Genomic DNA, 19,923 nt, shown 5'->3' with positions numbered 1-19,923 from the left:
AGTTGGCCAGCAAGTTCTGTTTCTGCTTCCCCAACTCTATGGTTGGGTTAAAAGAGCATTCCATCCCGCCTGAAATTTCACATAGGTGCTAAGAATCCAAATTCCAGTTCTCATGCTTGTATAGCAAATACTTTACCAACTGAGCTATGTCTTAGATTGCTACTTTTAGAAATTTAGAAGTGTATTTTGAACTTCTATTAAGAAAAATATTAGACCCAGCACTCAGGAGGCAGAGGCAGGCGGATCTCTGTGAGTTCGAGGCCGGGCTGGACGGACAGCCTACAAAACGATACAGACAAAACCTGTCTCGCAAAACCAAAAAAAAAAAAAAAAAAAAAGAAAAAGAAAAAAAGAAAAAGAAAAATATTAGAAACTCAACTTCCTCATTTCTATAAGAATCTTTTTTTCTAAATCCTTAATTCATATATTTATTTTTTATTTTATGTATTTTTTAATTTACTTATTTTTCAGTTTAAATTTAAATTAGAAACAAGGTTGCTTCACAAGTCAGTTCCAGGTCCCTCTCCCTTTCCCTCCCCTCCTCCCATGCCCTCCTCCCAGCCCCCCCCAATTATCCCCTCATTTCCCCAGGGAGGGTGAGGCCCTCCATGGGGGTGTCCATAGTCTGTCATTTCATCCAGGGCAGGGCCTAGACCCTCCCCCAAGAGTTCAGGATGAGAGTGCATCTCACATTGTTGGATGGGAGTCCAAAGTCTGTGTGTATACTTGGGATGAGTACTGATCTACTGCCCAAGGCTCAATAGATTACCTAGGCCTCCTCACTGACACCCACATTCAGGGGGTCTTGATCAGTCCCATGCTGGATTCCCAGGCTGATACCTGGGACTCAAGAGTTAACCTTTGTCAGGTCAGCTGTTTCTGGGGGTTAAACCAGCCCAGTCTTAATCCCTTTGGTCATCAGTCCTCCCTCTCTGTTACTCTGGCTTTCTTGAGTTCAGCTCAGTACTTAGCCGTGGGAGTCTGCCTCTTCTTCCATCAGCCACTGAATGAAGTTTCTGTTTCCCAGACTCTCTGGCCATGGGATTGTAGGCTGGCACTCCCCAGATCTATGTCTAAAATCCATATATGAGAGAGTACATACCATGTTTCTCTTTTTGTGACTGCGTTACTTCTATAAGAATCTTACTCACATCCTATATTAATCCCACTCACATCCACCTCCATATATTTTATGGAGTATTGATGTCCTTCACAAGACTGTGCCTAGATATTCATATATTTATCCACATAGACATCTGCTAATTTCTTACCTAACATAACTTAAACTGTCTGACCAAGCAAGTCATTTATTTCATAGACATTTCTCATTCTTTTCAAAGAAGTAGTAATAATCCTTCTTTGTGTTCCACAAATTTGTTTGTGAAATACTTTGATTTTTGTCTTTCTTGTTTCATTTTCTTTTACAACAAACTAGGCTTCCTGGGGTACAGGAAATGTTTGCTCTACTCAGTAATGCACACAAACACTGAGCTCAACACTTGGAGGGAATCGGGGTCTCTGTCAAATGTTTGACCTTTAACCCTGTAAACTAATTCAGTTCCTTGATAGTGGGCAAGATACAAAAGGTGTCTTTTAAAAGTCAATTTCAAACTCATTCTTTTCCCTTTAATGTGTATTTTCTTTATGATTTCATTATGATGACTTTCAAAACTATATTATTTGGAGTTTTTTCATTATTTAACCATGTATTTCTTTAACAAACATGCAGAGTTTTTAACCATTAACCATTGCTTTTTAAACTCTCCTTTTAGACCCATACTTATTTTCCTCAATTCTAGAAAACCACATGTATCTGTGTTCTGTAAAATACCCCATAGACTCCATAAGCTGCTCATTCAGGCTGTTTTACTCTGGTCTTCAAACTCAATAATTCTGCTATTGTCCTCAAGTTCAGTGACATTGTTTCATCATCCATCTGCACTAGGAATTCATCAAGCCATTTGGTTTGTTCTAACTGCTATTATTGTTCTTATACCTTCACTATTTTTGCTTATTCCTGTCATTTTTCAATGATTTTTAAAATATTTCTACTGCTTTGTTGATATTTCCTATTTTTCACTTATTGTAAGAGAATTTACTCTTGATTGTAGCAGCCAGCTCTTCAAAATCTAGATCAATTATTTCTAGCATTATAGACATCTCAAAATTAGCATTGGTTGATTGTGTTCTGATTAAAATTACAGAATTCCTATTTTCTTTTGTTCCATTTCCTATGAGAGTTTGTATATTCTCAACACTCTGTGCTGGGAGAATCTTGACCCCAAATAAACATTTTTTTTCCATTTAACACAAACTAAGCCTGCCTACCCTGGTTTTCCAGATTCTTATCTACTTTTGTTATTTCAACGGCAGTTCCTGTAGATTTTGCAACACTCTTCTGTTTTACTGCCTGCTATTCATAGCCTTAGAATGTGCTTCTCTGGAATGTCCTGTATAGTCACATCTCTGTCTGTGGATCTGGATCTTCTTATGCCAGTGAGTAGAGACAGATGCCTACAATGTCTCCATTGATGTTTCAGTTTGCCAATCAGTGCTTTGGTTACAACATGGGTATGGGGATAGATAAGGGGTTTTTGCTGTCACTGCTTCTAGAGAATTAGACTTCCAGGCTTGAGTTTTATAGTAGAGGTCTGGGTAGATCTCTGTTTTCTTTCCCCTTTGTTAGTACATTGTATAGAAAGAATGGACATTTCCTGGGATTGTTTTCTCTGAACTTATTGATGGTCATGTATTGGCAAACATTTCTGGCTCCTAGTCCAGGTCATAAGTAAAATGAAAAGAAAGATCATAAAGCCCAGCATTTATCTTTCCTCAAATTCTGAAGTCTTTCACCATTTGTCTTCCTTATAACATCCAGAGTTCTTTTACTGTTACAAATGATTTTGATATCAAGTCACTTATATAAAATGTCACAGTATTTTTTTAAGATTTATTTATTTATTACGATCTCAACACCCTGCCCCCATGTACGTCTACACACCAGCAGAGGGCACCAGATCTCATTACAGATGGTTGTGAGCCACCATGTGGTTGCTGGGAATTGAACTCATGACCTCTGGAACAGCAGTCAGTGCTCTTAACCTCTGAGCCATCTCTCCAGCCCAAAATGTCACAGTATTAACATACAATGTATGCAGGTCTCCTCATGTGGTGTGTGTGTGTGTGTGTGTGTGTGTGTGTGTGTGTGTGTGTGAGCTCAAACTGAAGACCTTGGGAATGCTAGGTGAAATGCTTACCAACTCCCCTATCCCCCCATGTGCATTAATAAATTTGTAATACCTAATACAGCATAAATTACATTGTTAGTACTTGATATACTGTATTGTTTATGGAATATGGTGGGAAAAATGTATCAGACTCAGCATTTTTCAAATATTTCTGACTGGGAGTTAGCTGAATCCACTGAGGCAGTATCCACAAATAACAGTGTGGGATGCAGCTCATTACATTAATAGATGAAATGTGGAAAGTGCTCAATCTTGGTCCAGACCTAGTTTTGCAACATTTTTATCAGGCAAGAAGAGCACATTTCTGGATCATACTTCTGCATGAGATACGACTCCATCATAGAAGTAAATCATTTATTTCCTGAATAGAGATCAGTTTAAGATTCATAGTTATAAATAAACTATGAATTAACCATAGCCCACTCCCCGTGTTTTATGGCCTAATAGAGGGTAGGACTAAAGTACAGTCGCCTTTCAGGCGTAGGTCTAACTGACCTTGAGATTGGTTTTTCAGAAAGTATTAAATCAAGCTTCTGTAGACTTGTATCATAGTATCACTACAAAGACATAATAAGCACACAGTACATATCTTACAGAACTCAACAGAGTATTGGTCATAATTGTCATAATCTAGTTACTCAGCAGCTACATATTGAACTGAATATGTACACGTAGAATCAATATTCTAACTAAATGGAGAAAGATAGTGAATAAACTGGGCAGCAACAAATGATGTGGAATTCCATGGGAGAGCAGAGATAGCATGGGACTTCAACTTTCTGAGTCATAGAAAGCCCCATGAAAGAAAGAGGAAATCTTTTAAGTTGAGGTCGGAAAGACAGAAAACTCTGCAGGCAAAGCATTCTGACAAAGTAGGCATCTAGCTGGTCGAAAATTGCCAGAAGAAGCAACAACCAAACAGTCAAGACCTCAGAGGCCAAGGTTTAAGTAAGGAGGAGGAGCACTCAGTGTGACACTGAGGACGTATTGGGGTACTGGGCACCTAGGGCCAGAGAGGAAGTCTACATCGGTTATAAAGTTCAGGGAAGACAAAAGAGGGTTTCTATTATTGACAGAACCTAATCCTATGGATGTTATATAATTAATTTCCTAACAGTGATTTCAACTCAGTGTTTCTTGAGCCTGACCTAAAGGCCGACACTGAAATGCTAGCCCAGTCTTAATCCGAATATACTTGACTCTGAATCTCACTACACAATCTGGCATAAAGAGCAATACAAGTGATTTGGGAAGACATCCACAGATTATGTTATTCTCTATTTTGATTCATGAATAAAATGATAACATGTTGATGAAGGTGGAATTTGATACAATAGGAAAATAAAATCTCTGGGTCAATCTTAGGTTTGGAAAATGGATTGAATAGCTGTCCTATATAGCATATACAAGTGAGGCCAAAAAGACTTCTACACATGCTGTAGAGCAGACATAAAAATGACCCTATACACCTTTTATTGAACTTCTACCTCAACAAATTGGTATGACATTAATCCTTCAAACCAATAATGTCTGTCTATGTCAATGACTTTGTAGTCATACCAGACTCTTCGTGGAATCCATGTGCAGTCAGAATCTTAATTGATATTCCAGCACACCTTCTCATAGTTCATCCTATTGCTTTTACCTTGATTTTCTTCATTAGCACAGTTTTCCCCAATCTGAGGATTTCTTGACAAGTAGGAATTGTATTTTAAGTTACTGCAGTTATGTCACTGAGCAATGACCTTGATTTAATTTTTTCCAGAAATTAATGCTGCACAAGCAGAGAATATTCTAAACAGTGGTGAGTTCAAGAATATCCCTGATACTTTATTAAATCAAAGGATCAAACTCACAACACTTTGGCCTTTATCTCCATGTATCCTATTTCTCAAATACCTACAGTATTTCTAGATCATTATGTATCTTGAGAAAACTACTAACAGAACAGATTTTATTGGATTTTATTACAATGTTTTCTCTTTCAGTAATAAGATTCACTGCTGACCTCTTTAACAATTTCCTTGAATTTTTCCAATTTATTTTTGTGTGGCTTTGTTAAAATATAAAATGTTTAAGAGATTTAAATGAAGCCCACTAACTATAATATATAAAATTATATTTATTTAATGCTTTTTAAAAATATTACCAACAACTGGGAGGCCAGCATGGGACTGATCCAGACCCCCTGAGTGTGAGAGTCAGCGAGGAGACCTGGGCAACCTATGGGGCCCTGGGCAGTGGATCAGTGTTTATCTCTGGCATAAAAACCGACTTCATGTGTCCATAGCACAAAGAGGGATGCTCTCTCAGCCTGGACTCTTAGAGGAGTGCCTGGACCCTGCCCTGAGTGAAATGTCAGACTCTGGATATCCCCTATGTGGAAGGAAGTGGAGATAGGGTGGGAGGCTTGGGGAGATGATGGGGGTGTGTGAGAGGAGGGGATGGCAAGGGAACTGGGATTAAAATTAAAATAAGAAAATAAGAAAAAATATTATGGATGAAAATTATCTGCAATGAATGTCAAATATCACTGGAGTAACCTGTTACACACAACAGGACTCAGAAAATATGAAAAACTAATGTCAAAGGAAAATTGCTTCAAATACACTAAAGAAGATAATAGCTAACTTTATTAATGATTTAATTACTAAATATGTAGAGTCAATCAACTTGGATATCCATCATCCTCATAACATTTACTGTTGATTTCAATGAATATTTTAAAGACAAGAAATAACTTTAAATGTTTTCATGCTTAACTATTTGCTGAAGACATCCAGACGCATTTATAACTGCAAACAACCATGTTATTTCCTTCTGGCTGGCAGACTGTGGCTTGGGGATGGAGTATCCACCAACAGCAAGAATTGCTAATGGCAAACCTGCAGACAAAGCTTCCTGGCCATGGCAAAGCAGCCTTCAGGTGGACGGAATCCACTTCTGTGGTGCATCTCTGATTGGCTCCCAGTGGCTCCTGACCTCTGCTCATTGCTTTGATACGTGAGTCCTCAGGTTGCACCCTGGAGGTCCCCAGCACCACCACTTCTCACATTCATATCCCATCATTCTTACCTCCTCTTGATCCTTTCCGTGAATATCAATAAGGCAAAGAATAAATTACTTTTAATTCCTACAGAATATATATTTTTGTAGTAATCCCAGTTTTGGAAACCAGTCAACAGTGAAAAATCAAGTATGCTCACCAGTTTTCCTCAATTATAATGCAGTTTTCTTTTAATGTCATTAATTATATCCTTACCTGTAATCCACAACTGATATTCTACATGAATGTCATTGGATATGTGTTTTTATTCTCTGTATGACTGTTAAATATTTGACATTTTGGCACTGTTGGAGGAAAAAAAGGAGTTATGATAACCTTAGTGTAATTCAAATAAAATGGAGAAATATTCTGGTAAAATGCCCAATGGAAGAGATTCATTAGAAAAATATACAAAATATGATTATAGATTTATCTTTCTGTGTCTCTGTGTATTTTGTCTTTTTTTGTCTATATCTTCTCTGTTCACCCATGAATAAAAATATATAACTGTCCATGGTTATGTATATCAATGAGTATTTACAGAATTATATCTAATATTTTTATTTTCTTAAAATGATATATTTTTATAATAAAATGCATATACATCTTAAAAGATAGTAACTAAACCTATTTTGTAATGAAATGTTTCTTATCAGCTAGAAAGCAAATCATCAGGTTGGGAAAACTTAAAACAAAATATTGGAAAAGTCCAAATCAATTATGACCTTAAAGAATTTGCCCTTTGTCCACGTTCATGTCCCATTGCCCATCCAGAATCCTGGGCAACTCAGACAAGAAATGAACACACTGTGATCCTTTAATTTGCTTTCAGTTACAAAAACCCCAAATTGTGGACAGTCAGTTTTGGAACAACCCTCAGCCATCCACTGATAACAAGAAAGATTGCGTCCATCATCATTCATGAGAACTACGCATCCCATAAACATGATGATGATATTGCTGTGGTCAAGCTCTCCAGGCCCGTCCTGTTTTCTGAAAACCTGCGAAGAGTCTGTCTCCCCGATACTACCTTTCAAGTCTCGCCAAAGAGTAAAGTGTTTGTCACTGGATGGGGTGCCTTGAAAGCGAATGGTGAGTATTTCAGGAAAAACAAGGATGCCAACAATGCAAACCTAAGGAGTTTCCATGTGAAAATGTCCAACCACACACAAAAGTACTAAGTATAAATCAAGATAACCCCATGAAAATCCCATAAAATATGAAAACTTCAGCTATGAACAGTATTCATATAATTATATTTAATATAGTGGTTAATGTAGTAATGTAGATAATCTAATACTATTTTCCTACTATCAGAACTTTCTTTTCAAAACTTAGCATAGCATATTCACATACCCCTTTTTCAGCCTCCATCTTTCATATTTAGGGAGTCAGTTAGTCATGATGAGCTTCTGGGGAGCCAAACTGATAAAATGAAAGGACCTCCGCCAAGGAATCCAAATAGCTGTGCCTGACATTGAATACTAAATGGGAATCTGTGCACTGTGTATCTCTGAAGCTGTTGACAATATCGAGTTGAGATATATGATATTTTGCTTCACTAAATAATGCCCAATAAACAGCAAACAGACTTTTAGATGTGCACATGAGTGTTGGATTTCTCTTCCTCCTCCTCTTTCTTTTCCTCCTTCTTTTTATTAAAAATGGATTCTTCTCTCATACAATAAATCCTGACCACAGTTTTCCCTCCCTCCACTCCTCTTAGCTCTCTCCCCAATTTCCTTTCCCCCAGACCCACTACTCTGTTTTTCTTCAGAAAACAGCAGGTCTCTGAGAGACAACAACCAAACAAGATACAATAAGACAAGGCAAGAGTCTTCATTTGCGGCTGGACAAGGCAACCCACTAACAGGAAGAGTCTCAAGAACAAGCAAAAGAATGAGTCCTAAGAGCAAGCAAAAAAATCAGAGACACACCTGCTCCCATTGTTACGATTCCCGCAAAACACCAAGCTAACAGCCATAGCATATATGCAAAGACCTCTAAGTCCCTTAGTTCTTAAATATGACAATTATTTTATAAAAAGAAATAGAATTTCATATGAATGGCATTTTAGTTGAAGCTGTTAAATGGAAACATGAAAACATAATGGCTTAAAATAGTATTCCATTCAAGTAAATGGAATCCTTGTTTTGCAATCAATGAAAATGAATCAATCAATGTGGTTAGTGAAGAAAATATGGTGGGTGTTATCTTCCTATTTGTACTGATATTTGTTTTGAACAGCAAGCCACACAGATTCCATTGTACACATCATCCTTCTCACGAAGCAATTGGATTCCATAGGATGAAACTTGATTCTTGGTAATGCTAATCTATCTAAATGATTTATAATGGAAATATCTATGCCCTTTGTGAAGTGATGCTGTAGGAGTCTGGGTAGATTCCAGGAAAAATACCTGGTATTTAAACTGCATTGTTTTTGTGTTTATTCAACTGGTATAACCATGGCATGACTCTTAACCGGGTGAAGTTCAATTTTCTCAACTACAAATCTAAAATGTTCATATCTATCCTTAATAATTTTTCAAGGACTAAGTAAAGGATAGTAGTAAATGTACCACTTTTGATATCTTCACATAGAAGTCACCCCACAGAGTAACTGATCCTAAACACTGCTATCTACTCCCAAATTCTGCAACCTTAAGACTGATGTTTAAGCACAGCTCTTTCATGATAATGAGGCTTCCAACAATACCTCATATATTTATTGTTTCATATTTAGGTCCTTTCCCCAACTCTCTGCAAGAAGTTGAAATAGAGATCATAAGTAATGATGTTTGTAACCAAGTAAATGTATATGGTGGTGCTGTCTCATCAGGAATGATATGTGCTGGGTTCTTGACAGGAAAACTAGATGCCTGTGAGGTAAGTATACTCTAATCCTCAAAACATGGCTCTACTCAATAAGGGTGAAATAATTCATCACAGAGTAATGTCATCTAACACAGTTCTGTGAAATTAGGTTGTGGAAGAAAGAGGAGATGTGAAGAGGGACTGAAGAACAACTAGACATATAGCTCATATAGCTCCTCATGAAACTCCATATTGAACAGAGCTGTCTAAATAAGGTTTCTCAGAACTCTTATTAGAGGTCAGTAATTCAGACAGTAGTAAACAAGTATGAAGCCACAGAATCAAAGCTTAGTCAGGTAAACCTTGGGTATCTCATTCCTATTAACTTCAAGCCATAGTAAGACAAAATCTGTTGATATTTGTGATTAAATAGTTTATGCCCAAATAGAATTACACTGTTGGGAAAAAATAATTACCTGCACTCATTCTTATGAATGCAGTATATCACAGATCATTTTTCAAATCACACAAATAGCATTTTCTCCATACTTACTTACAATACATTAATTTTAAGCACTTAAGCACATTATCGGTTTCAAATATGGCTATTTGAAGAACTAAAAATAACTAACAAGCTAATGATGTGACCTGTAGCATTTGTGACTGGGCACAAGAACTTGGTGATTTCTTGAAGACTTAATATTGGCTCTGATAACTTGGCATGTGTGTCACTTGTTATATGCCTGTATATATGTTGACCTGACATTGGCTGACATAAAATGGTAATAAATATGCATTCATTTATTCATTCAACTTTTTGTGAATCATGAGTTGCTATTGAACATTGCTGAGGGAAACCAAAATTTTTTTTAAATGTAATGATTTTACAATTTTGCTAGGGCACATACTAATATAAAACAAAGGAATAAAGTCAGGGTTTAACTACACATTCTATAATACAAGCTATCTTTCCAATTGCTCCGTGAGAAGAAGAAGCAAGATGTGTATGGAACATACAATCCAATCACATGACTTAGAGAATAAACATGATCTACACAGGAGCTGGCATTCTAGTCTCATGGGCTCATACTCCCTTACTTCCTTTTACCATTAGCACAGTAGGAACACAAGGATTTGATTATAATGGAGGCCTGATCAGAGAGAGTGGGGAGGATGGTCTTCAGCAGATCAGGGTGTTCACGCTGTGCACCAGACACCAGAAGAGAGTAAGAGAAGGATGAATGTGGAAAGGAAGGAGCCTCAAAGTTGCTTCAGGAGCCTCTGCCTCCCTCAGACTATACCATTTCCCTCATTCTAAGATATTTGTAATAAACTATCATGGAGTATTCTTTTTACATTTTTGGAAAGGATAAAGTCATTATTTAAAGGAGAAATTTAAATCTTTTGTTAAAACCTTAGGTAAAAACTGAGATCCTCATGATTTAGGTCTCTAAAGGTGTTTATTGGGAACTTGTCTTTAGCCTTTCAGTAATAAATACTGCATATTTGATAGAACACCCTTCTACTGATTAGCAAGAGTGGAGCAGGTGAAAATTAATTAAAACAAGGCATCACTTCTATCTAATGGAGTTAAACAAGCTTCATCAAGGAGTTAGCATGTTAGTTCCAAGTATGGAATTAATAGATAGCCAGGATCAATTAGCTCTCATTTCTGACAACCTTCTGTTTTTCACATTGATCTCATGCTTTTCCTCTTTTCTAGGGCGATTCTGGAGGGCCCCTGGTTATTTCACATGATAGAAATATCTGGTATCTTCTTGGAATTGTTAGTTGGGGAATCGACTGTGGAAAAGAAAACAAGCCCGGAATTTACACCAGAGTGACTCATTATCGGGACTGGATTAAAACTAAAACAAACATCTAATGCAACAGCCACCTCTTATTCAAACTGGAGTGTCACTCATGGCCTCTGGCAAATTATATCCATTGTTCACTGCCATGAACATGGTCATCTAGTTCAAGATGCAAATGATCATGATATGATGACCTTCTTAAATTAGAAGGGGACAGACTTTCTTTCCCACCAAACATGAATACAAAAGATGCTGTCTGCTCCACAAAAACCTACCATCCCACAACGTGTCTGATTATCTCCCTGGTCACCTCTGTTCTCCCAATTCATATTTTTTCAACTTTCAGTAATTGGGAAGTTGAATAAATACTAACTGAGCAGTCATTCTCTGCTTCTCTCCAGACCCTTCTTTTGCTGCCTCCATTGTTTTTGTCTTCTTCATAGAAAATTTTCACTGGCAATTGATTCATTGACTAGGCAAGCCAAGTTAATTTGTCTAAGTCAATGGTGACAAAATGATGGGGAAAGCACTAGATGTGCGACTAGGACATAGGGGATGGCAATGAACAGGTGCATTCCTTTTCATCCTCAGACATTCATTTAATCTTTCTCTGAAATTTTGTATTTATGCTTGTGCATATTTTGCTTAGGCAATTTAGCTGATAAATATTTTGAAGCAGTGCATGAGTTTTTAATAACATAGGAGGAGAATTATAGAAATTTATTCATACAAAAACATGTACATACTTGGGAATTAAAAGTGAGGTTTTTGACCTCTTCGCTAATGAAATGCAAATGGACAAGAGTCTAATAAGGTTACTCTCAGTTCCCTGTCAAAAATCAGAGATGTGTCAATACTTGTATAAATTTATTTTTCAATTGTACCTTATAGTTTCCTAATTCATTCTATTTAAAGTTTTATTTTCAACCAGATTTAGAACAATTAAATGCCTATGAGACAGGAAGCCAGAATAAATTGATTCCAAGAAAATATAGATACCTGACATGTGAAGCTAAAGTACCAGTAGACATCTATAAAATATTTGATATACAGTGTTAGTAAGGATGTTGTTGCACAATATTAGAATTTATCGTTAAATATCATGTATATTCTACAATAAAATATTTATGTAAAATAACCAGGAAAGCATCTTTGAAATACATTAGTTTCCATGACATAATTGGCATTTTCACATGTACTTAGTTGCACATTTTGTAGTCTCACCTGCAAGTACAGAGTAGTATCAAAGCAAACCCAGAATTACTCTGTGCATCTTGATGTTCTCTCTATAACAATGAGTTGACTGCTATGTTAAGGTTTTCATCAGGGTTTTGTATCGAGTCTTGCCTGACATATCACACCGTACATATTTAACGTTATTTATGATAATAAACCAAGTTTTTTCTCTCTGAGTTGTCCTGAGTGATTGTTCAGCTTTCATGTTGCTGACATTTTGTCACAGATACATCTTTGTTTGGGAAAGGAGGGAAAAAATCATCATGGGCATTGCTGGCCACTTGGCAACATTACTTACTTCTACATAGGAGATGCCTGCAGGACACAGTACACCCATCACCACCCCTCCACAGTTATTCCACCAAGTTGTAACATTAAAAAACAGTTCCTGACAGTTGCAACATGTTCCCAGTGGAGCAAGATCTCCTTCACTTAAGATTGATTGAAAAAGTCACTGCAAATATTCATATACTCAAGGTCTCCTTGCCCACATTTGGAAATATTTTTTAAACCTTACCTTTAAGAATGCCAGTACATTTAAATTCTCCTAGTGTCTGTGAACCCACCACATACACACAATCCTAGCCAAATGCAGAGCTTTCAGAAACTGAACTTGTTTGGAAGAAATTAAAAGATGATCCATTTGCAAACACTCCATAGAAATACAGAAAATGGTAAGGTACTCATGCAGGTACAGTGGGATTATCTTTCAGATTCCTAAGTCATAATTAGCTGTGGCAGGAGTGATTTGGGATCAAATGCATTAGGTGTCACTTGAAATGGAATTTACAAGTTCAACTGAGGCAGATGGTTCAGCCTGTCACCCTCTACCACCACAGAGTAGAGAAACTTACAAAGCATCACTGAGCCCTAAAAGATATCCCATCTAATATGGTAGCCACTAACCGGATTTGAGTTCACTTTTAAAGTTAAAGTTTCATTTCCTCATTTGGACTAATCATGTTGTAAGAAAAAAAAGCCACGTGTGACTAATGGCTACTACTCTGGCCACATAGATACAGAACATGCTTGTCACCACAGAAAAGTCTAATGGATACAACTGAACTCTACTGTCCTAGGAAGCACCTATATGTTCACTTATTCATTATCTAACAAATTTCATGAACCTATGAGTGGAAGTTCCCATAAATAAAAATGTCACAGCTGTGTTAAAGATTCTAAAAGTCTGATTAACTTATTATGGAGTCTATGAGTGCAGAGAGTTGAAATGTCACAGGTCCAATTATCTGAGTTTATCTTTAGACTCCCTAGGAACCATTCATTGCCCACCTCTGTATGTGAACTAACATCCTTGTGACTTATTTTTTTTTTGAGAATATACTAACAGACCACTAGCTTCCATGAACCCAAAAGCTAAGAATGTTATCAGATAGCTTCCGAGGCCTACCTAAGAGTCTTCACTGCTTTGAGCTAACTAGCTACATCATAGCCTCACCAATATATTTAATTTCCTTAATTTGTAACATTCTTTTGCTCTACAACTACAAACATTTAACAAACATGCTACCACATTAGAACATGGCTTTTTAACTTAACTTTAATATATATTCCCAGGACATGGACACTCATATTTAGTCCAGAATACACTGTATCTTATTCCCTGTGAGGTGAGAGTGTATTTTGTGTTAATTACCTCTAAATATTAGGTATGAGAAATTCCAATTGTTATGTATAGAGCTGTGTTCAAAACCAGGTCTCTATGCAAGAGACCTTTTAAGAAGTTAATGGTGTCATGGTTTACTGCCATATAAAGCAATAGACCCTTGAGGGATACATGTTGGCATGCCAGGGATGTATTTAGAACCTTCTTCTGGTAGTTACCTGTACCAAAGAAAAGAAAACTCCTCAAGAGTAGCACACCATACCACAGGCAAGGCTGAAGTATAAAACTACCACTCAGAAATAGAGTTTTTGATCTGCCTTAGAAAAGAAAAAGCAAATAATATTACCAATTAATGTCATATTAAAAATAAAAAGAACTATTCCTTTTTCTTATTTTATTTTATGTTTTTATTAAGCTATACATTTTGCCCCATTCCTCTTCCCTCCTCTACTCTCCTTTTCCAGCCTTCCCACTGCCCGCCAAGCTCCCAATTTACTCAGGAGATCTTGTCTTTTTCCCCTTCCTAGGTAGATCCTCTTAGGGTTCTCTTTATTACCTAAGTTCTCTGGTGTTGTGGATTGTAGGTTGACTGTCCTTTGCCTTATGTCTAAATCCACTTATGGGTGAGCAAATACTACATTAGGAAGAGGTATTTATGGCAAACAGAAGAGTAAGAATTAATGGAGGGACACTGAGGTGATAGGAATGCTATTTAAATAAGCAGTCAACCCAAATAATACAAGAATTGCATCATACAATCTTTCAATATAATTCTATTATATTTAAGTCTAGGAAATGGGAAAACAGCTCACCACTCCCACAGTTGCTTACAGAAAACTGAAGACACATATGCTAAATATGCTACTATAGTGCCATCTTCTGGTCTACCTTATTTTACAAACTACTCTATTTTGACTTCAAGATATAAAACTTTCCCTGTAGAAGATGATACTAAAAAAATACGACATTCTCTCCCCTGTGTTCCCTTAAGCAAATTGAAATGTTGAGTTTTGTGTATACTGTTTCACTATCCTGTTATGTAACAAACTTAAAAATATCTATTCATGTATTTACTTTTTATTTTTAAATGAGATACTTTTATCCCTATGCAGTACCTGTTAATCAAATCCAGGGCTCGGGCATTTGTGTGCCCTGTCCAAATCTTCACTCTAGTCTTCTTGCTTTTATGGCAAGCACTTTAACTGATAAGCCTTCTCCCCAGCTCTGGGACTGCATTACTTTTGGGAGCTTATCTGAGTGGTTCCCACTGGGAGAGCTAGACAGTCAGCAAATGGAAGTGAGCTTCAGTGGTCACTGTGGCCTGTAAGATCTCAATCTTGGAATTCACCCCAAACCTGTTCCTTAAAACTCACCTTGACACAGGCAATGGGCAGGCTCGGCTCTTCCTCAGTCCACTTCCTCAGTCCACAGTGCCAGATAAAATAGCTGAGTCCTCTAGGAAAACATGAAGTCATATTCGAAAATAATCCTTGTGAGAATAATGAATGAGATAGTATAGAGTCTCAGGTATTTAGGAATGTAAAATAAACAAGATATCAATACTTAAATAGATGAGGTAACATGTCACCTTGCTTACCTTGGTTGAGAATGAGAATGCTGTTGACACTGTGACAATCAGATGCATAAGAAGATGGAACTAGCCAACCTAGAAGGGAATAGAAATGAGAAATGATAGCTGGTGATATTGGTAGTCTCACAGTTGCATTAATGCATAAGGAATGTGTTAATGAACAAGAAGTTCAAAATGATGAGCTCCCTAGAAAGGAAGGATAAAATATGTAAGTGAAGTTTAAAATGTTTTTAATATTAAAAATTTTATTTTTAAATTTAAATTCAAATTAGAAACAAGGTTTCTTCACATGTCAATCTCATATGCCTCTCCCTTTCCCTCCCCTCCTCCCATCCCCTCCCACCACCCACCCAATACCCCCTCCTTTCCCCAGGGAGGGTGAGTTCTTCCATGGGGGTGTCCATAGTCTGTTATTTCATCGTGAAGTTTAAAATTTTAAGATATATGAAAGATAGACACAGTAGTAAAGCCTTATTACTAACAGCCTGGGAGGGGCCTGGAGCAGTGGCTTAGCAGTCACCTTTACTCTTGTATCAGTCCCTCTTCTGTTGCTGGGATAAAATATCACGGCATGAAGCAACTTAAGGAGGAAAACTCCATTTCCACCTGTAGTCCTATAAATTCATGTGGGGGACTTGGCAGAGCATGACAGAAACCAGAATCACAGAGTCCACGTTCCACCCTCATACCAGAAGAGAGAGAGACACACAGAGAGACACAGAGAGAGAACAGAAAGTGGGGTTTGACTGTAACATTAAAGCCTAACCAACCCTTGATGTACTTCCTTCAGTGAGGCTGTACCTTCTCCAAGTCCAGTAAACTGCCCGAATAGTGCCACCAGCTAGTGACCATGTGCTCACAACTACTACGAGTCTAGTGTGACATATCTCATTCAAAACTCACAAATGTTAAATTCCATATCTTTTAAATGTCCCCTCGTTAATGAATTGTTCTTTATCTGGTTATGTACTACCTCAGTCAAGCAGGCTCTAAAACCATTGGCAAGAGCAGGAATGTTAATTGACTATTGCAATCCTTTCAATACCTACTCATTCCCTTTCATTGTCTGTCTCAGCGAATGATAACTAAGTTATTGGCTGAACTGTCAGTTGACTATAAGTGTATAAAACTTGAAGGAAGGGGCAGTAGGATGAAAAGGCAGACTAAGGGAAGACCATAAACTGAAGTTTCCGAAAGTCAAAATGCTTTCTGAACAGGCTTTCTGAACAGGCTTTCTGAGGACAAAATGCTCAGCCATCCTCCAGTTGTGGTAGCTTAGTTTTCACCTTCCCCAGCTTTCCCAGCTTGTTTCCCAGGGTCCCGACCTAAGCACAGCAGATGTGCTATGAGGAAACATTCAAACTCGGGCTATCTATTAGACGATTAGCTGCTGTTGGCTTGAGTTTTGATTGCAAACTCTTCCACTTAGGATTTAACTGTTGGTGCCTTTTCAATTTTAATTGACACATATTACTTATACATATTTATGAAGTATAATGTGATGCTTAAATTCAATGTGAATATTGCATAACAATTGATCACAGCAACAATCATGCCACCACCTTACATTTTCTTCATTTGTTTATGATGAACATATTCAAAACCTTCTATTTTATTTTCTATTGTTAACTGTCTTTATTGTGCCATTGACAGCCAGAAATTATGCCTTCATAAATGTACTGTTATATCCACAGGCAAACATCTCCCCATTTCTTTCCCCCCTTCTTTCATCAGCCTGTGGTAACACTTCTATCCTTCAATAGGTGCGCTATAGACTCTACACAGGTGTTCCCATCCCTATACAGTGCAGCCTTCTTGCCTCTCAGTTTTCAGCTGCCTGGGTTATTGTAACTTGCAAGAGTATCTTAGTTACTCTCTTGTTGCTGTGATGAAATACTCTGACAATTTAACTTAAGGAATAAGGTTTAGTTTAGTTCACACTTCAAGGGAGTCCACCCCAGCAGAGAAATACAGCAGCAGAAGCTTGAAACACCTGGTCACAGGGCATCAGGAAGAGAGTTGTGAATACATGCTGGCTCTTAATTCCATTTCTCTATTTACATAGTCCAGGATTCCATCCAGGGACTCACCCCCACAATGGGCATGTCCTCCCACCTCAGTTAATACAATTAAAATAATGGTTCACAAGCATGTCAGAGGCTCACATCCCAGGTAATTCTTGATCCTGTCACATTGACAATTAAAACTAATAATAACCACTCCATACTTGTCAATTTGAACCACATCACTTTTAATCTATAACCTTTTGTATCTATAGACGTAGGACCATCTGATAATGGAAAAGACATTCAACCTAACCTCAAAAGTTCTAATTGTCTTTAATGATTCCAACAGTATAAAATTCTTAAGATTCTTACCCATGATCTCTTATGAAAACAAAGATAATTTACATACTTCCAACTTACAATGGTACAAAGTATCATTCCTATTTTAAAGTAGAAGAACCAAGGCATAGCAAGAAACACACACACACTCTCTCTCTCTCTCTCTCTCTCTCTCTCTCTCTCTCTCTCTCTCTCTCTCTCTCTCTCTCTCTCTCTCTCCACAAGACAAATGCTAAATACTCTATATCCATTTGAGATTGCAATGTAATTTGCTGGGCTGTAAAAGTCTTGACATCCCTGCTCCCAGCTATGCTGTGCTGGGAGTTTTATGTCAATTTGACACAAGCTAGAGTCACCAGAAAGGAGGAATGCTCAATTGAGAAAATGCCTCCATAATATCTGGCTGTAAGGCATTTTCTTAATTAGGGATTGATGGGGGGAGGGCCCAGCCCAACGTAGGTGGGACTTTCCTTGGGCTATTGGTCCTAGATTTTTTATAAGTAAGCAGGTTGAGCAAGTCATGCGTGAAAGTCAGTAAGCAGCACCCCTCCATGTCCTCTGTAACAGCTCCTGCTTCCTGGTTCCAGCCCTGCTTGAGCTCCTGTCCTGACTTCCTTCAGTGATGGACTGTGATGTTGAAGTGTAAGCCAAATAAATGCTTTCCTCCTCAACTTGCTTTTGTCCATGCCTTAAGCACACATAGATTTTCTCCTAGGTTGCCTCTATTCTGTTGTTTTAGCTCTTCCTGCCTGTTATACAGTACTGGCATCTCCAATATCCTGGAGTCTCGACTCTAACCCAGGCTTCAACTCCACAGCTCTAATTAATGGCTTCTCAGGTCTTCTCTATGGGATTTCAACCCTACCATACATGGTCTGGCCTCATGACAATTTCCAGACCCTCTCAGTCTTTCATCTTCCATGCTAACAAAGCTAGTATCACAGGGGCATTGCTACAGTCTCAAGATATTGCTTGGGCCTTTAAAACCACAGAAATATCAATATCTGTTCACTGATCCTGGGAAAACACTTTCGTAGGCACTGACTCTTGAAAAGTAGAGAATCCCTTATTTTTAGACTTATTCATTTTTGATGTATATTTTGAGAATTCCATATATGAGTATATTTTATTTATATAATTTCTACTTGTCCCTCTCCCCCTCCTCTCCAACTTCATCTAAAATTCATCATAATTATTATTGTTACACCTGAGCATGCACACGTGCATGCGTGTGCATATACACAACATACACACACACACACAAACTTAACTTACTGAGTCCATATACTGTTTCTCATATATACTTGTGTTCAGGGATGACTAGTTGTGATTGGATAACTTATCAATGGTCCTGTCCCTGGAGGAAAAACAACTGTTTCTTCCTTCCCTGGCATCTATTAATTGCCTGTAGTTTTTCATCTAGGAGTGAGACTTTGTGAAATGTCTCCCTTTCATATTGGCATGTCAACTTGTATAGTCATTATGCAGGTCTTGTTTAAACAACAATATGATGCAATTTCACTGGTGCGGCTTCCCTGTTGTATCTAGAAATCAGCTAGCTCTCATCAGGTATTCTTGCCCTCTGACTTTTAGGATATTTGTATCTGTCCTCATTTCTGGGGTGCTGCCTGAAATGTAGGTGTAGGGATTGTATTGTTGCATATACAGCACAGTTTTGTATGTGGAAACCCTAGTCATTTATTCTCCTTATTTTCTGCATTTTAACTAGTTGCACCTCTTCATGGAAGCCCCATGTCTGCTACAAAAGCAAGTTTGCCTAGTAAAGTATGTCCTGATTAGCTTTATGTCAACATGACACAAGTATAATTGAAGTAGAGAACTTCAATTATAAAAAGATATCCCTACTAGATTGGCCTGTGGTGCATTTTCTTGATTTGATATAGGAGGGCCTAAGTAACTGGGTAGTACCCCTCCTTGGCTGGGACTATGAGATCCTAGGTACTGAAAGAAAGCAGGCTGAGCAAGACAAGGGAAACAAGCCAGTAAACATCTTCTGTGGCCTCTACTCCTATGCAACCTTGAGGGCCTGCCCAGGCTTCCCTCAGTGATGGACTGACAAGCTATAACATGAAACAAACCCTTTATTCTGTGTGTTACTTTTGGTTGTTTCTTATCATAGCAATAGAAACCCTAAGTAATAGAAGTAGAGAGGGTTGCACTTATTTATGGCTATAAGAATAA

General features: G+C 37.7%; 1 protein-coding gene across 1 annotated transcript in view; it reads left to right on the top strand.

The window, feature by feature from the left end:
- Nucleotides 1-12,337, top strand: part of LOC101822376 (transmembrane protease serine 11G) — a 50,073-nt gene extending 37,736 nt beyond the window's left edge. The window contains exons 6-10 of the mRNA XM_040747292.1: nt 5,014-5,052; nt 6,080-6,251; nt 7,127-7,386; nt 9,041-9,183; nt 10,835-12,337. Coding sequence (XP_040603226.1) covers nt 5,014-5,052; nt 6,080-6,251; nt 7,127-7,386; nt 9,041-9,183; nt 10,835-10,996 — 776 coding nt within the window. The 3' untranslated portion in view covers nt 10,997-12,337. The remainder of the gene's footprint in view (nt 1-5,013; nt 5,053-6,079; nt 6,252-7,126; nt 7,387-9,040; nt 9,184-10,834) is intronic.
- The last annotated feature ends 7,586 nt before the right edge of the window (nt 12,338-19,923 follow it).

Source organism: Mesocricetus auratus, unplaced genomic scaffold (assembly GCF_017639785.1).
Source record: "Mesocricetus auratus isolate SY011 unplaced genomic scaffold, BCM_Maur_2.0 Super-Scaffold_100006, whole genome shotgun sequence".
NCBI classification, from domain to species: domain Eukaryota; kingdom Metazoa; phylum Chordata; class Mammalia; order Rodentia; family Cricetidae; genus Mesocricetus; species Mesocricetus auratus.
The sequence above is the reverse complement of the archived record's forward strand: the minus strand, read 5'-3'. Positions and strand labels throughout refer to the sequence as shown.